Raw genomic sequence first — 24,089 nt, 5'->3', positions numbered from 1 at the left:
TACAGGCATGTGCCACTGTGCCTGGCAGGTTAGTGGCTTTTTAAATCCTGATACTTTCATTATGTGGCTACTGTAATATTTCAAAGTCTGATGAAACACCAGTTACATTTAACTCTTCAATATATTAGGAAAAGTAATTTGATGATTTGGGTACTTTTACTTGCCAGACAACTATCAGAAAACAAAGCTCCAATATTTAAGGATCCGATGTGAATTCATGAAGACTGAAATCAGATACAGAATAAATTAAACTGGTGTTAATTTCATCAATTTCATTTTTCTTTTTTGCAGTATGACAAACTCTACAGAATTAAAAAAATAAGAAATTAACCACTGTGTAGAAATTACTCAGTTTGATGAAATGAACAGCTTCCTCAAATAATACACTTAAAACTGAGAACATACAATGTGTTTACCTGTCTCAATTTTTCTGTATCTGCTTGGGCCATATTCACAGTATTCTGTGTATCAGTTACTCCTGAAGTTGGCACAGGTCCAGGAAGCTGGGAGACACCAGAGAACTGCTGGCCTTGGGAGTGCATTGGAGAGTTTGAAGATGCACAGAAGCTCCCCTCTGACCCAGGCCTTGGCTGATCAGCAACATCATGGGCAGTTTGACTGGTTCCAAAAGAGTCCGACTGAGATCTTGGAGTCACCGGAGGCTGATCATAGGGATCACGGGCAGCAGATGGGGAAACACGGCTAAATGTGTCTGAAAGGCCAGGTCCAGGGGGCCTAGGTGTCTGGGAACATGTATCGGGTGGCCTTACCAACGGGCCAGGTAAAGCTGGTCCTCGGTTTTGTGCTGCTTGCAGGAAAGGATCCTGATTTGGTATGAGGACTGGTCTTGTCATTGAGGACCTAGTAAAACCCTCTGAAATCCTTGGCCTTGGTGTTGCTGGTGGCTGAGAGTAAGGGATAGATATTCCAGGTCTTGGTGTTCCGGGAGGATGAGCATATGGATCAGAATGCCTCTGATTAGTTACAGATGTAACAAACAAGTCAGTCTGTGTAGATGGTCTTGGGGTTGGGGGCTGCTGACTATATGGGTCAACAGTAGCAGGCCGGGGAGTTCCAGGAGGTTGAGAGTAAGGGTCTGTATTAGACCTAGCTGTTCCTGAAGATTGGGAATAAGAATCTACAACAGGTCGTGGAGTTCCTGGGGGCTGGGAGTATGGGTCCTGAGATGTTGGCCTTGATATGGTTCCAGGCTGGGAAAAAGCCCTTGAAGGATGGGCAAAAGATTCATTCATTGTTGGATGTGGGGTTAGGGGAGGCTGACTATATGGATCATTTGACTGATTATGAGAAAAATTATCTATAGGTCTTGGTGTCAAAGCAGGCCTTTCATAAGGGTCAACAGACAATCGCCTTGATGCCTGTGACACTGATCCATAAGGATCCTGAGAGGATGGAGGAGGTTGCATTGGAGTCTTAAAAGGTCCAGGACCACTATCAAGAGGTGCAGGTGCCAACAAGGGTCGTGCATATGGGTCAGGTATCCGTTGTCTTTGAAACACATCTGCCCTAGGAGATGGTTTAGTAAAGTGATCATTGGTTCCAGCTGCTACAGGGCCTTTTGCAGTTTGTTCTGAAACTATAGGAGACCGGGAGAGGCCCAAGGATTTGGGAAATTGATCTGTCATCACAGGCCTAGGTGTGTCTGGAGGTTTTGCATAGGGGTCATTATTTGTCATGGAGGAAGAACATAAATCTCTGACTGGGGATGGCCTATTTGCTGTTGTCTCATTCATTTGAAGGGGCCTAGATACCGATGATAAAGGTGTACAGTTTTCCACTGGTGCAGCAGAATTTCTTCTGGAAAAACTATGGCCCACAGGAGGTGGTCGAGGGGTACCAACCATTTTTGCATACGGATCCATTGGAGATGGTGGTCGTGAGTTGGAGGACCCAGGAGAAAACACTTGTGGTGACGGTGGCTGAGAAGTCTGAGCCTGAGAAAGACCCTCCTGAATGGGAATCCGGGATGGGGCTGGAGGAGGAGGTGGAGCTTGTGGTTTTACAAACACATCATCTGATGTAGATGTAGGGGTACTGGGTGGCTGTTTTGTAAACAGTTCTTTATGGAATGACTGTGCAGGAGACATATTTCCATTGCCAGGCTGAGGTGTCAAGGGACTCTGTATCCCACTACTTGGTGTATCTGAACCAGACTGCACCAGAAGATGCTGAGAACCAAACTGCTGTTGTTGCTGCTGCTGCTGCTCATTTTTCACCTGTTCAAGTTTCTGTGTGGCTTCAATTTTAGCTTGCTGCTTACTTTTCTGACGCATTTGCTATTAAAATAGAAAGAAAAAGCAATCACATTTAGGTTAAGGAAGAAAACTACCATCATGGGGGGAAAAAGCAACAGAAAGTTAATTTGTTTGATGTCAGCAGCTACCAGATTGCTCCCATATTAGATTATGAATTCCTGAAGAAGAGAAATTACTCATCATGGCATGTTCCATTTGTGCCTAGGGCAGTATATTGTTTATAATATTTCAATAAACTTCCCAAATCAATTTAAATATATTTTACTGAAAAGAGAAACAAGTCTATCCTTAATCAAATTTTCATGGTCTAAGAACTATATTCTAAAATAATAATGCAAAGACCTCCCTCTCAAAACATAAAAATGCAACTTCAAAAAGTAGATTATCCAAAAATTCCATACCTGTCTAAATTTCCATTCCTGTTCATGTTCTGATTCTCTTTGCTTTAATGGATCTTTAAAAAGCTCCGAATCAATACGAGAGCTGGGATCGATGCTATCTTGCTGTTGCTGCCTTTTCATGGAATCATTTGACATCTGTACTTTATTAATGCGTAAAGCAGCTCTGTTATCTCTGGCTTTTTGCTTTGACAAAAGAAGACAAAAAATATTCCCCAGATTATGTTAAACGTTTTAAGGAATAAAATAAAACTATCATGAACTTTCTCAAATAAAAGAAAAAAAAGTCAGGTAAAATGCTGAAATACTTATGGCACCTCCCAAAAAAGGATCTGGACACTAACTCGTCTTCTCTCTTTACAGTGCACAGTATCTATCAGTTGAGGATATAATCCTCTCTATGTATTTGAATTAAGCTTAAAGATCCCAGGTGTGATTTAATATTTTAGCTCCTAGTTTTCTTAATACATCCTTAGAAATCACGTCTCCTTCAATTTAGAAAGAAGGGGCTGGGGCCAGGCATGGTGGCTCATGCTCTAAATCCCAGCACTTTGGGAGGCCAAGGCAGGTGGAGCGCCTGAGGCCAGGTGTTCAAGACCAGCCTGACCAACATGGTGAAACCCCCATCTCCACTAAAAATACAAAACTAGGCCGGGCGCAGTGGATCACGCCTGTAATCTCAGTACTTTGGTAGGCTGGGGCGGGCGGATCACCTGAGGTCTGAGGTCAGGAGTTCAAGACCAGCCTGAACAATATGGAGACACCCTGTCTCTACTAAAAATACAAAATTAGCCAGGTGTGGTGGCACATGCCTGTAATCACAGCTACTCGGGAGGTTGAGGCAGGAGAATCACTTGAACCCGGGAGGCGGAGGTTGTGGTGAGCCAAGATCGCATGGTTGCACTCCAGCCTGGGCAACAAGAGCAAAACTCTGTCTCAAAAAAAAAAAAAAAAATTTTTTAGAAAAAAAGAAAATATCCAATCAGTCTTTAAAAAAAAAAAAAAAAAATCTGGATATTTGAAACGTATCGTTAATGAAATCACTTAAAAATTTAAAAAATTCTGTCATTACCTAATTAAAGTCAAGATAAAACAGAGCATATCAATACATCTATATATATGTGATAGAGCATATACACACATATATGCTCTATTCAAAATAATCACTGTAACTGAAAATATGCGCACTGGGGAACAAGCTGGAAAACAACTATATATATTTTCCAACAATAATACACATTTAATATGCTTTAAAATGAAAGCAAGGATTTGGTTCCAGCTGACAATCTTAATTTGGCTCTTTGGGAGAAAATAATTTACCATATGAACTGCGAATCTTATAAAATTACCTAATAGTTCATGGCAAAGATCATGTGTCAAAAACTCTTTAAAGATGTCTAAATATTTCTCTTTGAAGATGCACAGATTCGCTATGAAACCTAACAAGAAAAGAGGTGACTGTGGAAGACACTGAGGCATGCCAATCCACTCTCCAAATTGAGTACAGTTGTCCCTCTGTATCCATGGACTATTGGTTCCAGGATTCCCTGCAGATACCAAAATCCACAGATGCTCAAGCCCCTTATAGAAAATGTCATAGTATTTGCATATAACCTACACATATCCTCCTGTATACTTTCTCCTTTTTTATTTTTTGACATAGCAGGGTCTTGTTCTGTCACCTAGGCTGGAATGCAGTGGCGCAATTTTGGCTCACTGAAGCCTCAACCCCTCAAATCTCTCAAGTAGCTGAGACTACACAGGTATGCGCCATCATACCCAGCTAATTTTTTCATTTTTTTATAGAGACGAAGTCTTGGCTATGTTGCCCAGGCGGGTCTTAAACTACTGGGCTCAAGCCATCTGCCCACCTTGGCCTCTCAAAGTGCTGGAATTACAGGTGTGGGCCACTGTGCCTGGCCCCTCCTGTATACTTTAAGTCATCTTCAGATTACTTGCAATACTTAACACAATATAAATGTTACGTAAATCGTTGTTATACTATATTGTTTAAAAAACAATGACAAGGAAAAGAGTCTGTACAACTTCAGTATAGACGTTTTTCCAAAATATTTATCTATGGTTGGTTGAATCCACATATATAGAACTCATGGATACAGACTGCCAACGGTACCTCGACTGAAGAGATAAAACAATTTTGAAGTGAAATGAATTCATCCTGCCCCCTATAATAGCTGATTTTCAATCTTCAACATTTTGGTTCTGTTAACTTGCTTATAAAAATGTCACACTCTCTATTAAGACATAAGGAGTTAGAAAATCACTGTAAAAATAAAGTTGCTTGTTGTACAGGTACTAAAAAGCATTTTCTGAAATGGAAATTTGTTTTTTTATTAACCTAATACAAATAAGGTTCAAGCATTGTATTTAAATATTTAAAAGATAGGAGTTTCTTAAAATACCACATATGGTGCTCTTTCCTGTGAGCTTGCTTTTCTCCACAATTTGGCAATTTGCTTCACTCTAGTAGTCCAATCTGCAACAAAAGAACAGAGTATAACAGTTTCTCAGAGTCATGCTAATGACATGCTGTAATAAAAAATGTTGATGAACTGCTGACAGTTAATCTTATTCAGGCCGTATTCTCATGAGGTAGTAGACCTATATTAAGTTCTTTACAAAGAACAAAGATGCTGGCATACTGTAGGCCAAACGAATGTTTTCTAAATGAAGTGTTGCCTCATTAACAACCTAGCTTATAAAGTTGGGAAGTTTTTTTTTAGATTCAAGGGACAAAGTAGCAAAAATGTAAGCCAAACACAATAAATTCCCTCTGGTGGTACGATACCACCAGAAACAAAATGTAGGTTTGTAAAACATCTGCGCTAAACAGAAGTCTATCAATTTGACCTACCAGAAGTAAACAAAGTCATAAATAAGCATCTCACTAGCATTTGCGGACAAACACATGGAAAAGTAATCAGTTCAAACCATTTCTATGAAATTCAGTGTCATGATGGTATACAAAATGAAGATGCTTGGCTACGATCAACAGTTAACGATAAGATAAATACAGAAATTATTTATTCCACATTACAAAAAGAAAGCAAGCTTCCAAAAAGCCAATGAAAATGAAAAATCAGTTCATAGACCAACAGCTTTAACACAGTATTTCATGAGGTTCTTGAATCACGAATAAAATTATTAAAGAAAAACACTTTTAAAAAAGTTATAGCTCTGCTGTAAGGACAATTTGTGCTGACACAAAATGACAACATACCCATATATGTTCATAAACAGCAAATGTAAGCATGGAAAGAAAGTGGTTGAAGAATGGGACACTGCCTTCACAGGTCTCCCTGCATCAAACCATTGATTTCTATTGTTGGATAAAAAGCATTTCATTTATTACAATACATAAGGAATAAAGTACCATGAAGACGCCAATCCAAAAAGGTACCTAAAAACCAGGGGTCATTCAAATGAAAAGTCACTTCCAGGTACCCTTCTAGTAATTTAAGAGTTTGTGTACTGATAGATAGCTGGGAAACAATTGCAAAACTGAGTCTGAATAACTTTTTCAATCCTGGTTTGTCTGACACCATGAACTCAAAATAATAAAACTGCATTGCTTGCATATATTCAATAATTTACATCTCATTAATCCAAATGTCTCATTCACTGGTTAATCAGAATTTTCACAAACTGTACTATTATTTTATCATCTGCTTTTTTCAAGAGGCAGTGGTAATAGCTGGACAGTCAGGGAAGGTGAGGGGGGAAGAAGGGAAGACAATATTGAATTCGTTTCCTATAAACACTACTTAGAATTCACTGATTTAGCCTAGCAATATTTTTGATTAAATGATAGTTTGGGTTTTAGAAATTTTTGAAGAATCACATAACACTGATTTCCACATATTAATAAGCACTGCTAGGAGCTGAAAAACTGACCATTTCATTAATTGAAACTAACTTTTGGGAAATATGAGAATGGATGCGTGGTCTAGGACAAAGTAAACATGCTAGATGTTTCTAGATATCTAGGGAATCTTCATATTGTGGGTCATCATAGATGAAAATTAGTTAAGCTACCTCTCTATTACAGGTAAAAAAAAAAAGTTATTGCACATGTGACAAGTTGGTAAAATAGAGAGAAATAATATATTCATGACTTACCAGGGAATTCTTCCTTTAAGTTGGGGAAATTAATATTGGTGTACAGAACCGGTGCAACTGTGGCCATTTCACCCAGAGCCTCCTCTTTCTCCCACTTAAGCGTGCTTCTCTGAGCATTCGACAGTGTGTCATTTTCTCCTTCCACAGTGGGAGCTGATGATGTCCAAGAGTTGTTAGGATCACTTGCCATTGGATTAAAGGCTGAATTTTTATCCCTGGGAAAAAATAAATATCTTCACTTTATAAACACAAAATAACTTTTTAATATATGTCCAAGTACAGCTTTCATTAAAACCTATTACAAAATAGTTAAAAGTAACATGTTTATAGCAAAAGCCACAATAAATGCGACTTACAATAATATCATACACAATCATTGAAGCAGACTAATTTATATATAAAGCAAACAGAAATTAGTGCAATTTAAGTTTCCATAGAAAATAAGGCTTGTACCTGGCATCAGGATAAGGGGATTGTGCAATTGCAGAGAAAGTTCCCAGTCCGCTTCCAGGTGGCAAAGAATTATGTGGGAGATGAGGACTGGGTCCAATAAGGCCATTCATGAGTGGCATCCGTGAAAAAACATCTTAACAGAAAAAAATAATTCCGTTTGCATAATATTCATAAATAACAAGGAGCTGAAGTAAAGTTGACCCTTGAACAACATGGTTTTTAATTGCATGGGTCCACATAAACACAAACTTTTTTCAAACTGAATGCGGATGGAAAACACAGTGAAACCCATGCATAGAGAGGACCAACTTTTCTTGTATGCCAGGTTCCACAGGGCCAACATTTGACTTCTGTATTCTCAGATTTTGGTTATACCTGGGGGTCCTGGAACCAAATCCCCAAGTATAGAAGAGATGCTTGTACTTCTAAATCAAAATCTTTAATGCAATTTAAAAGTAGGATTTTTTTCAGTATTATATAATACTTAAAGAGTCACTTTTGGCTACAAGATTTTGAAATATGATCTCTACAGCTGTGATCCTCTATTTCATTATTGTGTACTAGAAATAGCAAGTGTTCTGGAGTCCAAAAGCCTGGGGTGTGAACCTCAATTTTACCTGTTAGAAGCAGAATCAATTTCTATTTCTGTAAACTGCAGGTATTCTGTTATTTGGGTTAATTGAGATAATGTATGTACAGCTCTGAACATAGTTCCTGGTATGGAGTAACTATTCGATACATATTAACTCCTAAAAAATGAATGAATCACAGCAAATGCTAGTAAGTTTTATCAAATATTCTTTCTCTTCATTAAAAATTTACAAACAGATGTTTCTTATATTTTATTCCTGTTCCTCTTAATACAAAAAACCATCTATGATTCTTTTATTCTTTTTTTTTTTTTTGAGATGGAGTCTCACTCAGTCACCCAGGCTGGAGTGCAGTGGCAAGATCTCAGCTCACTGCCACCTCCGCCTCCCAGGTTCAAGCAATTCTGCCTCAGCCTCCTGAGTAGTTGGAATCACAGGCACCTGCCACCATGCCCAGCTAATTTTTGTATTTTTAGTGGAGGTGCGGTTTCACCATTTTGGCCAAGCTGATCTCCAACTCTTGCCTCAAGTGATCTACCCGCCTCAGCCTTCCAAAGTGCTGGGATTACAGGTGTGAGCCACTGTGTCCACCCCATCTGTGATTCTTAAACTGATACTTTCTCTAAATAGTTTTGAGTAAGCAATATATCTATCACTATCAATCAGATGATTATTGCTAAAAATATATACACTCCGGTTTTGGCTTAATTTTTATAACTTACAGTTCAGCCCCCAAATGTATTTGAATTCTCATTCGAGCTTATTCACAAACATCAAATACCTTATCGTTTTCTTTCTAAATAGACATTAGGCAAATAATAAGACCATCTCATGTTTCTTTACAACACTACTTTAAGCATGTAACTTCAATCCTTATTGTGAAAGTCTACTTGTCTAAACTATTTGGAAGTATGCCAACTGTCCATATTGGAGCAGTTTCCAGAAAAAAGAAAGAACAACAACAAAAACTTTGTGTGCCTTCAAAAAGCCCTCCAATTAAACTTGATGATTTGTGGAAATACACAAAGCCTCTGTTAATTGTTGCAACACTTAGAGCTATACTATTACAGGAGATCCACATCACCAATTAATTACACAAATGGCAATACGGAGTTGACTAATACTTGGTATAACTAGAGAATTCCTAACCTGATCACCTGATTTTTTGTTATCTAATGTCATTCCATGAGATTAAAAGTCTCATACACGTACATTGTCCAATGCGTAATGGTCTTTCACCTAAACCACATCATGTGAATGTTACAACACTAAAGCCTACATAGCTCCAGTGTGTATGTGCAGATACTAAGGACGATCACCGACAAGTTTAAAAGATTTTGTCTCAAAGACTTCCTAGAACTCTCTGACTTCCACAAAGGGGCTTATGTTACTAAATACCACAGCTGGGTCCACTGGATCAGGTTTTCACAATGACAAATGTCTCATGACACTTACATTTACTCCAAGGATTAAAGGGCAAGATTTCTGCTTTTTTTCAAACTAGAATACTACATCTATTTTCAACTTCAGTGAAAAGCAGGTTCCATTAAGGCAGGGGTCCCCAACTCTGGGGCCATAGACTGGTACCAGTCCATAGCCTGTTAGGAACCCGGCCACACAGTAGGTGAACAGCGGGCAAGTGACCATTACGGCCTGAGTTCCACATCCTGTCAGATCAGCAGCAGCATTAGATTCTCATAGGAGCATGAACCCTATCAGCGGCAGCGTTAGATTCTCATAGGAGCGTGAACCCTGTTGTGAAGTGTGCATGCGAGCGTGTTCCTACGAGAATCTAATGCCTCATGATCTGAGGTGGAACAGTTGCATCGCAAAACCATTCCCCAACCCACCAACCTGGGTTTGTGAAAAAATTGTCTTCCTTGAAACTGGTCCCTGGTGCCAAAAAGGCTGGGGACCGCTGCATTAAGGAATGTGGAATTTTAATAAACAATATCGAATGTCTTTCATGTAATTAGGAGAAACAAGAGTTTATTGGCAAGGAGAATGTGATCCATACTGTAGCCATCTATCAGTGCCATCTACTGTAACTACAATATTACCATGTTGAAACTTTTCCCAATAATATTAGCTATTATTTGTTAAGTACTTTATGCTATGCTAAGCAGTCTTAAAAGCTTTACAGCTTCACGAAAACCCATTGAAATAGGTTATTATGTTCAGCTCCATTTAAGCAAAGAGGACCCACAGAAATTAAATAATTTGTTCAAGGACAAACAAGTAAAAGCAAAGTATTTCATCTTACTTTATTCAAGAAGTGGTCTCTTTTTTTTTTTTCAAGTCCACCATATCTACCCAAACTAGTCATATTAGTTTATAAAAGTTCAAAAGTTACTTCACAACTTTTACATAAAGGGACTTCAAGTTACTCTACCTCAATCTTGAAAATTCTATTCTCTACTTTCTGAACTTTATTACCATCAGATAATAAAGCATATTACATATTACATAATAACATATTACACTTTGCCTCCCCTTTCTCATCAATTCTACTGAAGTTACTCCACTGAAGATTACCAACAACCTTCCCATGGTCCAATGAAACAACGTTTTTCAAGTACTCACCTTACTTAACTGTACAACCTGTCTCTAATGATCATTCATTTCCAAGATCCTATACCTCTCACTCAATGTCTCAAATCTCTCACTACTTTTTTTACTTTCACCTAAACTTTAAAAGGAAGAACGATAAGAAACATGTAATGTGCACACCTAATATAAATCAGATGAGTTAAGCATATACTTAACTACATTTAATTAAAAAGCACTGCTCGAGATTCTATACTCTACTGGCAGTATATTCTCTTAATAAATCTCATCCTTCTCACATCTGCAATTAGCATAATTACACAGATAATTCCTACATTTTCATCCATCTCCTTGACTAACTGCAACTGCCTGTAAGTCAGAATAGTGTATATGTCCCATTTCTACCAACCTAAAAGAGGTCTAAAACTAAATTCACTTGACTTCCACTACCTTCTACCAGCACACACACTAAGTCTTTGTTCCATCTTTCATGATTATCCCCTGGGCCCCTGGTTTATACATAGTCTAATTCACTTTAATTTCCCCCTTTCCTCATACCTTATATCCATTCAGTAGCACAGTCCTACTTGTTCTAATGTCATTTTCTCTCGTATCTATTCCTTCCTTTCAATCAGCACCGAAGTATCTTTACATGGAACCTACTTTTTAACTTAGTCTCAACCACAATAACCTCATTAGTACTCTTCTTGTCCCAAATTTATTCCCAATATTGATACCAGAGCTACCTTAGCAAAACATGTAAGTGATCAGATCACATCACTGGTGTGAGGTCTTCAAAGGCTCTTAGAAGCCTGTAGGGAAAGGGCCAGCTGCCTCTGCCTGTTTCTCATAGCCCTTTACAATCAGCACCAATGTCCACTTCTAGTTTTGCTTCCTTAAACAATGCCCACTCCCTTTGCTCTGGAGAATGTTAAAGTTGCCATATTGAATAACTATGTGTCACCCTGTATGTAACTTGATCATGCTTTGCCCTTACATTAGAACTACTATTCTTTCAAACAAGAACAATGAAATCTTAGTGATTCATAAGGCTGTACTATTCTGTACTATACTACACATTAGTTGTATACCTGAAAGTCTACATTATTAGCATTACAAACTCCTAATGGTAGGCAGCCTTATTCACCTTGTATCACACATTAACACCTTGCAAAAAAAAAAAAAAAAAAGAAAAGAAAAAGAAGTCATCCTCTCAAGACCTTTTAAAAATGAGACTGCACAATGAAGTGATTTTCATAATGACTATAAGATGTTTTTAATAAAGAAATATATCTCTGATTTTTAAAATATGCACTTTCAGTTCAGAAAACATAAAGACAGGTAATTTTTATAAGTTGAAAAGAGAAATACTAAATAGTTCTTAATCATTAAAAAAGCATATGGGGGCAAGGCATGGTGGCTCACGCCTGTAATCCCAGCACTTTGGGAGGCCTAAGAGGATGGATCACAAGGTCAGGAGTTTAAGACCAGCCTGACCAAGATGGTGAAACCCTATCGCTACTAAAAATAAAAACAATTAGCTGGGCATGGTGGCAGGCACCTGTAATCCCAGCTACTAGGGAGGCTGAGGCAGGAGAATCACTTGAACTTGGAGGGCAGAGGTTGCAGTAAGCCGAGATCGCACCACTGCACTCCCGCCTGGGTGACAGAGTGAGACTCCATCTCAGAAGAAAAAAAAAAAAAGCATATGGGAACAATTAAGGCAAGAAGTAGTTATGATGAGTATAATACCCACATGTAAATCACATGTTGAATCTAGCAAAATTCAAGGTAAATTTATGTTTAGAGGCTAAACTGGTAAAAACTCAAATATTTCCATTATGTGCATTATGTAATTTTTCATGTATATACAAAGTTGTTAGTAAAGGTTATAAATTATTCACACACTTTAGCACTTATACAAGAAAAGGATAAGATTCACATTATTCAATTCAGGATATAGTCATGAGGTAGTGACAACAGGATACAGAGAAATGTTCCTATGCTCAAATCATCAAAAATATATACTAGCTGGGCACAGAGGTCCACGCCTGTAATCCCAGCACTTAGAGAGGCCGAGGTGGGAGGATCACTGGAACCCAGGAGTTTTAGACTGGTCCGGGCAACAAAGTGAGACCCCTATCTCTGCAAAAAATCAAAAAATTAGCCAGGCATGGTGGTGTGTGCCTGTGGTCACAGTTACATGGGAGGTTGAGGACAGGAGGATTGCTTGAGCCCAGGAGATCGTGGCTGCCGTGGATTGCGTTCATACCACTGCCTGTCAGCCTGGGTGACAGAGAGAGACCCTGTCTCAAAACAAAACAAAACTACATATAGAGTTATATACATGCCACCAAGCAACTCCATTAACTCCTTCCTATAGGAGATTCCCATACCTGTAACCAATTTCCCTATCTACTCATACAGACCTTAATCCTAGGCTATCAAATTTCAGCTCTACAGAAAACGGGAGAAATTGGTAGCTAGTTATAAGTAGGCAGAAGAGAAATGAACAAAATAGGCAAACGTCCACAAAATTTCAGTGTCTACATGGATAGAAAGGCCACTGATTTATTATGAAAGTATGTACTGAACACATACTCTGTGGCAGGGCATATAAGCAAGACATGTATGACCCTAGCCTTTAAAGAGCTTACAATCCAAAGGGAAGACCTTAATTACCCAAACAGGTATTATATTTGTGACATGTGCTACAAATGAAAAACATGGGGTAGGGTGGTTAACCAGCTAACCTCTGAGAGATGACAGTGAAACTGAGAGCACATCAATGAGTACAGGCAGCTAGGTGAGTGGGGACAGTTCCACACATATGGAAGTGCCTATGTGGGAAATGACTGGAGTGGAGTGAGCTGGGAATGGGACTTGCAGGGAGGGAAGGGGGCAGGCACCGTTACATCCTCCCTACTGCCAATGAATGAGCAAAAGAATTCTGGACATAAGGATAATGACAGAATTACAGAGAATTTCAGGGAGACAGCTATGTGACTAAAGTTAGTATTTTTCTATCATCACAAAAGGGTTTTTCTCCCTATCAGTTTGTATATGTGGCTACTAAAGAACAGGGCAAAACTTGCTTGTGTGTGTATATATACCCACATATATACACACGTGTGTGGATATATACCTACATATATACACACGTGTGTGGATATAATATACAATTATAAAGTCATAACATACCCTGATTGTGTATTGGCAACAGCTGTGTTGGTGGGGGAGGCTGTGGCAATGGAGTTGGCTGAGTGTTCGCAGGACTAAGTACAGCTGTAAATAAGTCTTCAACATCTTTTCCGCCAAGCTCTAGGAGATAAAACAGTAATAGTAACAAGATTAAAAGACTAGTAGGGTCATGGTATGGGGAATGCCATTTTCGTAAACTAAAAAATCAAAACACATTTACCTGGAATTTTATATAATTTTCCAAGAATTGCTCCTAGAATAAATTTAAAAAAAAATAGAAACATTAACAGCTACTAATTCAATATACTGATACAAAATAGCATTTAACTGACACAGAAATAATTAGAAGTTAAATTATAACCATGCAAAAGTCTTTAAAAATCATATTTACTCAGGTCTTTTAGAAAGCCTAGATGTAGGGCAAATATTTTACCATCTGTGACCATTTTGTCTAGTTCGGGACTGAGGATCCCATCTAGCTGTTCTTCACTTAATGGTCGTGAACTCTGATTGACACTTGGCTGAGGCAAAGAAGGATCATCAGGGACAGGACCAATATCTAAAAGAGTAAGGAAAATAAATTTAAAGGTACATTCAGAATACTCACACAAAAATGTATAGCACTATTTACCTGTACTTAATATACAACAATATGATTAAAATAAAGAAACAGAGTCTGTAATTCTGAATTAGAATTCTCATATCAATTTGGAGAGTCACTCAGTAAAAATTAGGCACAATATATTTGTATTAGGTGCCATGTAAAGTTCTATCTTAAGTAAAAACATTTCCTGAGGAACAAAAGAATACATCTGATTTTAACTTGCCAACTTCTGCCAAAAAAAAAAGAAAGAAAAAAAAAAGCTTCATTAAGATAGGAGTTTGTAAGAAATCTATATACAAATAATTGCTTTGATTTGGAAAACAGTGGTATCAAATGTACAGTTCAATTATGCACAGTATGTAAAAAGGAATACGTTTTGTATAAATAAATGAAAAGTCCTAAAATTCTCAGTGTTTAATATTGTCCTTTGTAAATAACTTCAATCATAGGTAATATTTTTAAAATATTCTGTAGGCACATTCTGATTATGTACATTACATTTACAAAACTATAACATGCTGTAGCTCACATTTGTTGAAAGTCACATGTAAAAATGGTTTATCGTCTACATTTTTTTCATGCTTTCTCAATATTATTACTATTAAAAAGTAAAAATTTAGTCTGTTCTTATTTGATCTTATATTAGGAACTAGCTCTACAACATTTAGGTAATATTATAAATCACATATTAACAAAAAATTATTCATTAAAGAAAAACTATTGACAAAGTCACCCAAAGTACAGTACAGCTATGCTTTAGCCACACACAAAAAGGGAAAAGCAAAGTATGGATTAGTGACACATTAGCACTACTGATAAACAGCATGCACCTACAGGTTGTTTCAGCTGAAATCACTATAAAAAAAGAAGACTACTTCTAGTCAGCCGTCATCCATTGCTCAGTTTCTTACCAAATGGAAAAGGTGAGCTCTCAACCTGGAAAGTGCATAAATCAAGACCTATAAGACCCAAACCAAATAAAATGGATGATTACCACAGGAGCGGGAAGTGAGGGAAAATGCAAACAAAAGAAGAAACAAGATACAGCAAGACTTTAAGGCAACGTGCCTTAAATGTGATGCAATTAGAAAGACAACAGAAATTAACTTGCTATATCCCCTCCTAAAGCAGGAAAGCTGAGGTAGATCAAATAAAATGCTGAGTTCTTTAACAAAGCCAAAAACAAAAACAAAGTTACTGGGAAACACACAAAAGGCTAAACTTGTTCCACACACCATACACCTCTCACTCACATCAGAAACCAGAGAAAGGGCAAACAGCATTCATATATACCTGAATGATCAACTGATTTTGCTAGATCATCTGAAATTATTCCAAGAATGTCATCATCTGTGTTTAAAACTTCAGAAATATCAGCTAATGGGTCATCAGCAGGACCTAAATATAGTAAATATGTTTTTTAAAATTTCAGTATTTTCTCAGATATTAAGCCATTTGCTAAAAACCTACAGTACAGCAGATACTGAGGCAAGTGCTAGAATAAAAACCTGAGACTCTTAATTTTACAGTAAAAGTTTTTCATAGCAAAGGAAACAACGTTTTGAATTACAAAACTTTACTAAAAATTCAGACTATTTTGTCTTGTGACTAATGTATATTGAGACAAAATTTCAAGACCTGTAGGCAATAAAAGTGAAACAGAGTAAGAAACAAAGCAACTTGCTTTGCTGTAAGAAACAAAGCAAAAAAAACATTTTGCTTAAGAAAGTGGCATGTCTAAAAGTGACATTGAGAAATTAAAACACAGTAGGAAAAGTTAAAATACGAAAGACAAATCTCTCACTCTTTAGAAATTCCACAGGGAGTGCAAGCCAGGTACCATCTAGTTAGTACTTCCAGCTTTGCTGTTCATACTGATTACTCATTCATTCATTTATTTAAAAAAGTATTTCACTACCCACAGAACTGTGTCTATGGATCACATATGAGGCACTGCCCACTGGGCAATGACTGAAACAAAGTGCACGCCCTCAGAGGGCTTACTTTCTCAGAGGGAGTTAGTAAATAAATGACATCGCTATAAGTGCTATTTAAAGAAAAAACAAGGAAAAAGGATTAAAAATAAGCTGTGGGGATGTTGCATTAGACAGAGTGATCTGTGAAGACCTTTAGATGACTGAGCAGAAAACTAAATGAGGGAGTAAGTTATATGCACAAAGATGGTGATAACCCTCCAAACCAAGGCAAAGCAGACATAAAGCCCCTGGGGCAAGCCGGGTTTGCCAACAAGAGAGGCCAGAGCGGTAACAGAAAAACTGTGGTAGGGATAAAAGAGGCAGCTAGGGCAAGACTGTGTAAGATCTTAGAGATCATGGGGAAGACTGGGTTTTATTCTGAAGTGTAATGAGAAGGTGTTGGGAGGTTGAAAGATAGGAGATGACTAATATTTTAAAGGGAATATACTGGCTGCTCCATGTAGAGCAGATGTGGGGTGGGAATTGGGGAGGGCTGGCAAGATCAGAAAAGGGCACTGCTGCAGTCTGAGAGGTGAGGTGATGACAGCACTAGGGTTCTAAGGAAAGCTGAGACAAGTGGTTGGCTTTGGGATGTATTTTGAAGGCAGAGACAAACACGTGGATGAATAAAAGGGAAAGAAAAGTCAAGGAGGATTCTAAGGGTTTGGCGCTTAACCAAGAAACTATTGCAACTCTTGTTTAGGCTTGCTTTAATAATTATATTAGTCATTCAGTAAAGAGAAACTGAAATTTTTAACCCATCTCAAGTTTATTTTTACTTAAAAGGGGGAGGAGGGCATAAATGTAATATTCCAGGTCAAATATTTCTGTCAAACAGTCGTGGTTCCATTATATAGTTTCCAAAATGTAATTCATACATAATATATCACATTAAGTTTTGTGTGCCCAAATATCCAGGAACTTTTTAGAGAAAATTATTTCAATAATGCATTTTCTAGATAACACTGCGGTTGAAAGAAAAAAATTCTGGGTAATTTTTTTAGGGGTCATATAGCAGTTTTTTGTTTTAAAGTAATGGAACGCTACTATACAAATTATAACTAATTTTTTAAAGACTGTTTTACAAGTTTGCTCCTACCTAAAGGATTTTATATCTGAATAAATCATTAAAATTGATATAATAGGCTATAATGAGTGACATGTTTTAAAAAAGCCTTTAGTCATTAATTTTCCATTATAAAGTGAAAAGAGTGGTTCAACTGCAAAGAACAATTAATCTAGGTTTTGAAATGGGTGTATTTTTCTGTCCTCCAAGTTTTGGCCTTATTGTAAAACTGTTCTCTCTTCAGTAGTTTTGTGGAAAAAATAATCAAATTAAGAAAAAAATAACTTATATCAATAACTTTCCTATATGTTCTCTGTCCAATTTCAATCCTTCTCCTTTTAAAACTCAACTGCAAAGAGCTCCTATTTAAGTCTTCAAGTGACTAGTTATGATAGTTACAAGATATACTTTATCATAAAATATCCTTTGAAGGACCCACAGGTCTTTCATTATACATTATTTTAACAACATATTGACAAGGACAAGAGCAGGTCAATACTTAAAATGACAGAATTAAAGTATGAGTTAAAAAATATCTAAAACTGAACAAACAAGAAGCATGACCTCACTACAAACAGTGAGGCAGACTGGACAAGCATGTGTCCAACAGAGGGTAAGATTGCTTCCAATTATTTCAAAAAGTCAAAATCAAAAATGTCAGTATTTCAGTTCAGGATAATGCCAAGTTAATGAAGCATTAACTACTTAACAACAAAAGTCATTCTTCAGTGGAAGATTGCTTTAAAATTGTTTTTCAAAATGAGTTTATAAAATTAACTGAGTAACAAATGCAATCAATGGTAAAAAAGGAAGCTTACCAGAAGAACAATGATTTACAATTGACAGTACCATAAAAATCCAAGAAGTGGGAGAAACACTGATCACAACACTTACCTACCCAATGAGTTAAACTCCTAGAGCCTTGCTGACATTGCTGTAACCCTGTAAATATATCAAGTTCTCATACCTTTCTGATTGTTAATAGTTCCTATAGGTACTGCATTTAGGATAATGATTCTCAACCAGGGGGCGATTTTGCTCACCAAAAGATATTTGGCAATATCTGGAGATATTTTTGATCATCATGAGGCCAAAGATGCTGTTAAACATCCTTCAATACACCAGAAAGCCTCCCTCCCACAACAAAGAATTATTGGCTCAATCTGTCAGTAGTAAGAAACCATGACCTAGGTCAACAGACTTCACTGTACTAAAACAGTATGCCAGCAAGTTCCTAACTACCCCCACATCCATTTTGGTTTCTCTGTTTTGAATTTCAGCTGTATGATTAACAAAAATCTATCTTAGATTTTTAGTAAAAAAAAAGTCACTGTTGGCCAAATTATAACCCCTCACATTGCCCTCAGCAAAGTGTAAACCAAAGATTTTCTTTCACAACTCTTGATGTTGGTACTAGCTACACAGGTAAATTAATTTGCTACATCTTATACACCTGTACACTTAAAATAGTTCCATTTACTAAATGTAAGTTATACTTCAATACAGTTGATTTTTAAAAGGCATATGAGGCCAAACAAAAACATTTCAAAAAGATTTAACTGAAAGGGAGACGTATGTCATGTGATATAAATAAAGTATCCGTGAATGATTCTACATACCGTGAGTTCCAGATTTTGCTGGAGCCGAGGATGAACTAAGTAGTGGATCCAACGAAGGATCCAAGAAACCTGCGTTCATGTTTGTTTTATATGAAAGCTGAGCTGCATCTTCTGATAGATTATCTAAACTTATCTTGCTTTGTCTACTTGTATCTAGAAGATCTTTTCCGAAGAAAGCTTCCTAGATGAAGATAAGCACATATAGAAATGGTTAGTTAGAAAATTCTAAAAGGACAATAGATTATTCTGTCATGGTTTTTGACAAGGAAGCAGAAATAACAGAAAAGGTTTACATTTAACAATACAGAAACTGAATACAGAAGTATAAAAACACCACAGAAATATGCTGTCAATTATTTTATACTCCTTATTTTAAAAATAAGATATTTTTGGTAGTTTTACTAGAGAAAAAATTATGGAAATAAAACCACATAATTATGCCAAAGATTTCTAAAAACTGCAGAATAGCTTCGTGAATATTATTAATTTTTAGAGATTACCTGCAGAGGACAGCATAAGACTTTGATCTACAGCTTTAATATTTACTTCAGGTAGATTTGTAATCTATTGATACATATAATCACATTTACACTATAAGACTACTTACACTATCAGTGTGAAAGAGGGTTTTAGAGTCAGTTTAGCCATACTATGTATGCAATATTTACAGCTACTAAAGGCTTGTAGTTTTCTATTTATTTACACATATTAACATTTTTCCATTTCAAAATATTTTTAAGCTGGGTTCCTTGCAACGCCAAGATCTCTCCAAAATTTCTCAAAAACCAATACAGAAGACAAAAGGGAAGCAGAGGTCCATCCCTTTACCCTGCTTCAACCCAGGAGTTCTGCTTTAGTCTATTTCCTATGATGTGGTCTATCTGGAAAAAGGATCCTTCATAGAGGACAATTTTGCAATAGTTATCAACATTTAACACACTCTTGCCAAACATGCACAAAAAAGTTCACTGTAGCATATTTTGTAATGTCAAGAAGTAAAAATGGCCTTAATGTCTGTCAATAGGCAAATAACTATCCAACTTATAGACACTCATATTACAAAACACAATAATTTTTAAACAGTATATAGCTCTATGTTATCAAAGAAAAGCCCTAAAATACATTACTAAAAGAAAGCAAGTTGAATTATATATACAGTAAATTATAAAATACAGGTCGGGCGCAGTAGCTCACGCCTATAATCCCAGCATTTTGGGAGGCTGAGGTGGGTGGATCACTTAGGCCCAGGAGTTAGAGACCAGCCTGGGCAACATGGCAAAACTCTGGCTCTACACAAAACACAAAAATTAGCCAGGTATGTGCCAACATGCCGTAATCACAGCTACCTGGAAGGCTGAGGCATGAAAAGCACTTGAACCCAGAAGGCAGAGGTTGCAGTGAGGTGAGATCACACGACTGCATTCCAGCCTGAGTGACAGAGTGAGACTTGTCTCAAAAAAAAAAAAAAAAATTACAAAATTCAAATCAAGACTAGTATAAGTTTGAAAAAATAAATTATAAAAAAGTTTCTGAAGGATAAATGCCAAATTATTAACAATACTACCTTATGAGAAAAGAGATTGGGAGTATGTGAAGTCTGGTAGAGGTAATGATATATCTGATTTGAAATTTTCACATTTTAAATGAAAAAGTTGTCTCACTTTGAAAAACCTAAAAATCCACAAAACTAGAGCAGCAGGTAGAAGAGGATTCATTTCTTATAGTAAGCAATGCTTTTATCATTAGAAAAAAGGTTGAACAGCAGAAAGCATTTTAGAAGTTTAGAAAATCATTTAATGCCTTCAGTATAAATTTGAGAAATCTTAGATCATGATCAGCAAGAATTTTGTCTAATGACTCATGACTTTACTAGTGTTTATCAAAAACTGTATCACCCTTATTAATTTAGTGGGTTTTCCATTCCCTGTAGATAACATAAAGAGGTGGCTCCATGCACATGGTCTCTAAATGTCCAAGAAAACAGTACCATTAAAAAGACTTCCCTCATATCACACATAAACACACACACACACACACGCTGAAAGTTACTGATGTGCAACAGGGGAATCAAGACAGCCCAGGAGACTAAGATCACAGCAATAATTGGGAAATTAGACCTAATAATTTTAAAGACTCTTTGCCAAAGTATTAAATGGCCAGTTTTCATACTTGCATAAACACCTAAAGAAAGTTTCTTAAATTTATATTATACTTTACACAAGGATCAATAGGAGGAAAGGCAGGTTGCCATCACAATATTCCTAGAAAGGACTATTAAGAAGGAAGGTAAAGGGAATCCCAGGAGAAAACAACAACAAACATGAAAAAAAAAAAATGGGGGACGTGCCCAAGATGGCCGAATAGGAACAGCCCCAGCCTCCAGCTCCCAGCGTGAGCAACACAGAAGACAAGTGATTTCTGCATTTTCAACTGAGGTACCAGGTTCATCTCACTGGAGCGTGTCGAACAGTTGGTGCTGGTCCAAGGGTGCAGCCCGACCACCAAAAGCTGAAGCAGGGTGAGGCATCGCCTCACCTGGGAAGCACAAGGAGGAAGGGAATTCCTTTTCCAAGCCAAAGGAAATTGAGACAAACAACAACTGGAAAATCGGGTAACTCCTACCCTAATACTGTGCTTCACCAAGGGTCTTAGCAAATGGCACACCAGATTATATCCCACACCTGGCCCAGAGGGTCCCACACCCATGGAGCCTCCCTCATTGCTAGCACAGCAGTCTGAGATCTAACTGCAAGGTGGCAGTGAGGCTGGAGGAGGGGCGCCCGCCATTGCTGAGGCTTAAGTAGGTAAACAAAGCCCCCTGGAAGCTCGAATTGGGTGGAGCCCACCACAGCTCAAGGAGGCCTGCCTGCCTCTGTAGACTCCACCTCTGGGGACAGGGTGGAGTCTAAACAAAAAGCAGGCCGGGCGCGGTGGCTCAAGCCTGTAATCCCAGCACTTTGGGAGGCCGAGACGGGCGGATCACAAGGTCAGGAGATCGAGACCATCCTGGCTAACCCGGTGAAACCCCGTCTCTACTAAAAAATACAAAAAACTAGCCGGGCGAGGTGGCGGGCGCCTGTGGTCCCAGCTACTCTGGAGGCTGAGGCAGGAGAATGGCGTGAACCCGGGAGGCGGAGCTTGCAGTGAGCTGAGATCCGGCCACAGCACTCCAGCCTGGGCGACAGAGCGAGACTCCGTCTCAAAAAAAAAAAAAAAAAAAAAAAAAAACAAAAAGCAGCAGAAAGCTCAACAGAGATAAATGTCCCTGTCTGACAGCTTTGAAGAGAGCAGTGGATCTCCCAGCACAGAGGTTGAGATCTGAGAATGGACAGAATGCCTGCTCAAGTGGGTCCCTGACCCCTGAGTAGCCTAATTGGGAGACATCCCCCACTAGGTGCAGACCGACACCTCACACCTCACACAGCTGGGTACACCCCTGAGATGAAGCTTCCAGAGCAAGAATCAGACAGCAACACTCGCTGTTCAGCAATATTCTATCTTCTGCAGCCTCCACTGCCGATACCCAGGAAAGCAGGGTCTGGAGTCGACTTCAAGCAAACTCCAACAGATCTATAGCTGAGGGTCCTGACTGTCAGAAGGAAAACTAACAAACAGAAAGGACACCCACACCAAAACCCCATCAGTACGTCACCATCATCAAAGACCAAAGGCAGATAAAACCACAAAGATGGGGAAAAAGCAGTCCAGAAAAGCTGGAAATTCAAAAAATCAGAGCGCATCTCCCCCTCCAAAGGAACACAGCTCATCGCCAGCAACAGAACAAAGCTGGACGGAGAATGACTTTGACGAGTTGAGAGAAGAAGGCTTCAGTCGATCAAACTTCTCAGAGCTAAACGAGGAACTATGCAACCAGTGCAAAGAAACTAAAAACTTTGAAAAAAGATTTGATGAATGGCTAACTAGAATAACCAATGTAGAGAAGTCCTTAAAAGAACTGATAGAGATGAAAACCATAACATGAGAACTACGTGACAAATGCACAAGCTTCAGTAACCAACTCGATCAACTGGAAGAAAGAGTATCAGTGATTGAAGATCAAATGAATGAAAGGAACTGAGGAGAAGTGTAGAGAAAAAAGAGTAAGAAGAAATGAACAAAGCCTCCAAGAAATATGGGATTATGTGAAAAAACCAAATCTACGTCTGATTGGGGTGCCTGAAAGTGATGGGGAAAATGGAACCAAGTTGGAAAACACTCTGCAGGATATCATCCAGGAGAACTTCCCCAACCTAGTAAGGCAGGCCAACATTCACATTCAGGAAATACAGAGAATGCCGCAAAGATACTCCTCGAGAAGAGCAACTCCAAGACACATAATTGTCAGATTCACCAAAGTTGAAATGAAGGAAAAAATGTTAAGGGCAGCCAGAGAGAAAGGTCGGGTTACCCACAAAGGGAAGCCCATCAGACTAACAGCAGATCTCTCGGCAGAAACTCTACAAGCCAGAAGAAGTGGGGGCCAATATTCAACATTCTTAAAGAAAAGAATTTTCAACCCAGAATTTCATATCCAGCCAAACTAAGTTTCATAAGTGAAGGAGAAATAAAATCCTTTACACACAAGCAAACGCTTAGAGATTTTGTCACCACCAGGCCTGCCCTACAAGAGATCCTGAAGGAAGCACTAAACATGGAAAGGAACAACAGGTACCAGCCGTTGCAAAAACACGTCAAAATGTAAAATCCATTGATGCTAGGAAGAAACTGCATCAACTAATGAGCAAAATAACCAGCTAATATCATAATGACAGGATGAAGTTCACACATAACAATATTAACCCTAAGTGTAAATGGACTAAATGGTCCAATTAAAAGACACAGACTGGCAAATTGGATAAAGGGTCAAGACCCATCAGTTTGCTGTATTCAGGAGACCCATCTCACATGCAGAGACACACATAGGCTCAAAATAAAGGCATGGAGGACGATCTACCAAGCAAATGGAAAACAAAAAAAGCAGTGGTTGCAATCCTAGTCTCTGATAAAACAGATCAAAGATCAAAAGAGACAAAGAAGGCCATTACATAATGGTAAAGGGATCAATTCATCAGGAAGAGCTAACTATCCTAAATATATATGCACCCAATACAGGAGATCTCAGATTCATAAAGTAAGTCCTTAGAGACGTACAAAGAGACTCACACACCCATACAATAATAATGGGAGACTTTAACACCCCACTGTCAACATTAGACAGA

At 38.0% G+C, this 24,089-nt stretch overlaps 1 protein-coding gene across 17 annotated transcripts in view; it reads right to left on the bottom strand.

The window, feature by feature from the left end:
- KMT2C (lysine methyltransferase 2C) overlaps positions 1 to 24,089 on the bottom strand; it is a 298,256-nt gene that overhangs the window by 46,262 nt on the left and 227,905 nt on the right. For 12 of the 17 annotated variants that reach the window (XM_031664996.1, XM_031664992.1, XM_031664993.1 and 9 more), the window contains 11 exons: positions 18,871 to 19,051; positions 15,503 to 15,607; positions 15,121 to 15,168; positions 14,039 to 14,164; positions 13,826 to 13,858; positions 13,606 to 13,725; positions 7,268 to 7,400; positions 6,815 to 7,029; positions 5,098 to 5,171; positions 2,678 to 2,860; positions 417 to 2,297 (listed from right to left, as the gene is read on the bottom strand). In XM_031664996.1, coding sequence (XP_031520856.1) covers positions 417 to 2,297; positions 2,678 to 2,860; positions 5,098 to 5,171; positions 6,815 to 7,029; positions 7,268 to 7,400; positions 13,606 to 13,725; positions 13,826 to 13,858; positions 14,039 to 14,164; positions 15,121 to 15,168; positions 15,503 to 15,607; positions 18,871 to 19,051 — 3,099 coding nt within the window. The remainder of the gene's footprint in view (positions 1 to 416; positions 2,298 to 2,677; positions 2,861 to 5,097; positions 5,172 to 6,814; positions 7,030 to 7,267; positions 7,401 to 13,605; positions 13,726 to 13,825; positions 13,859 to 14,038; positions 14,165 to 15,120; positions 15,169 to 15,502; positions 15,608 to 18,870; positions 19,052 to 24,089) is intronic. The other 5 variants (XM_031665006.1, XM_031664998.1, XM_031665003.1 and 2 more) reach the window with 2 other exon arrangements.

This window comes from Papio anubis, chromosome 4, assembly GCF_008728515.1.
Source record: "Papio anubis isolate 15944 chromosome 4, Panubis1.0, whole genome shotgun sequence".
Taxonomy (NCBI): Eukaryota; Metazoa; Chordata; class Mammalia; order Primates; family Cercopithecidae; genus Papio; species Papio anubis.
The sequence above is the reverse complement of the archived record's forward strand: the minus strand, read 5'-3'. Positions and strand labels throughout refer to the sequence as shown.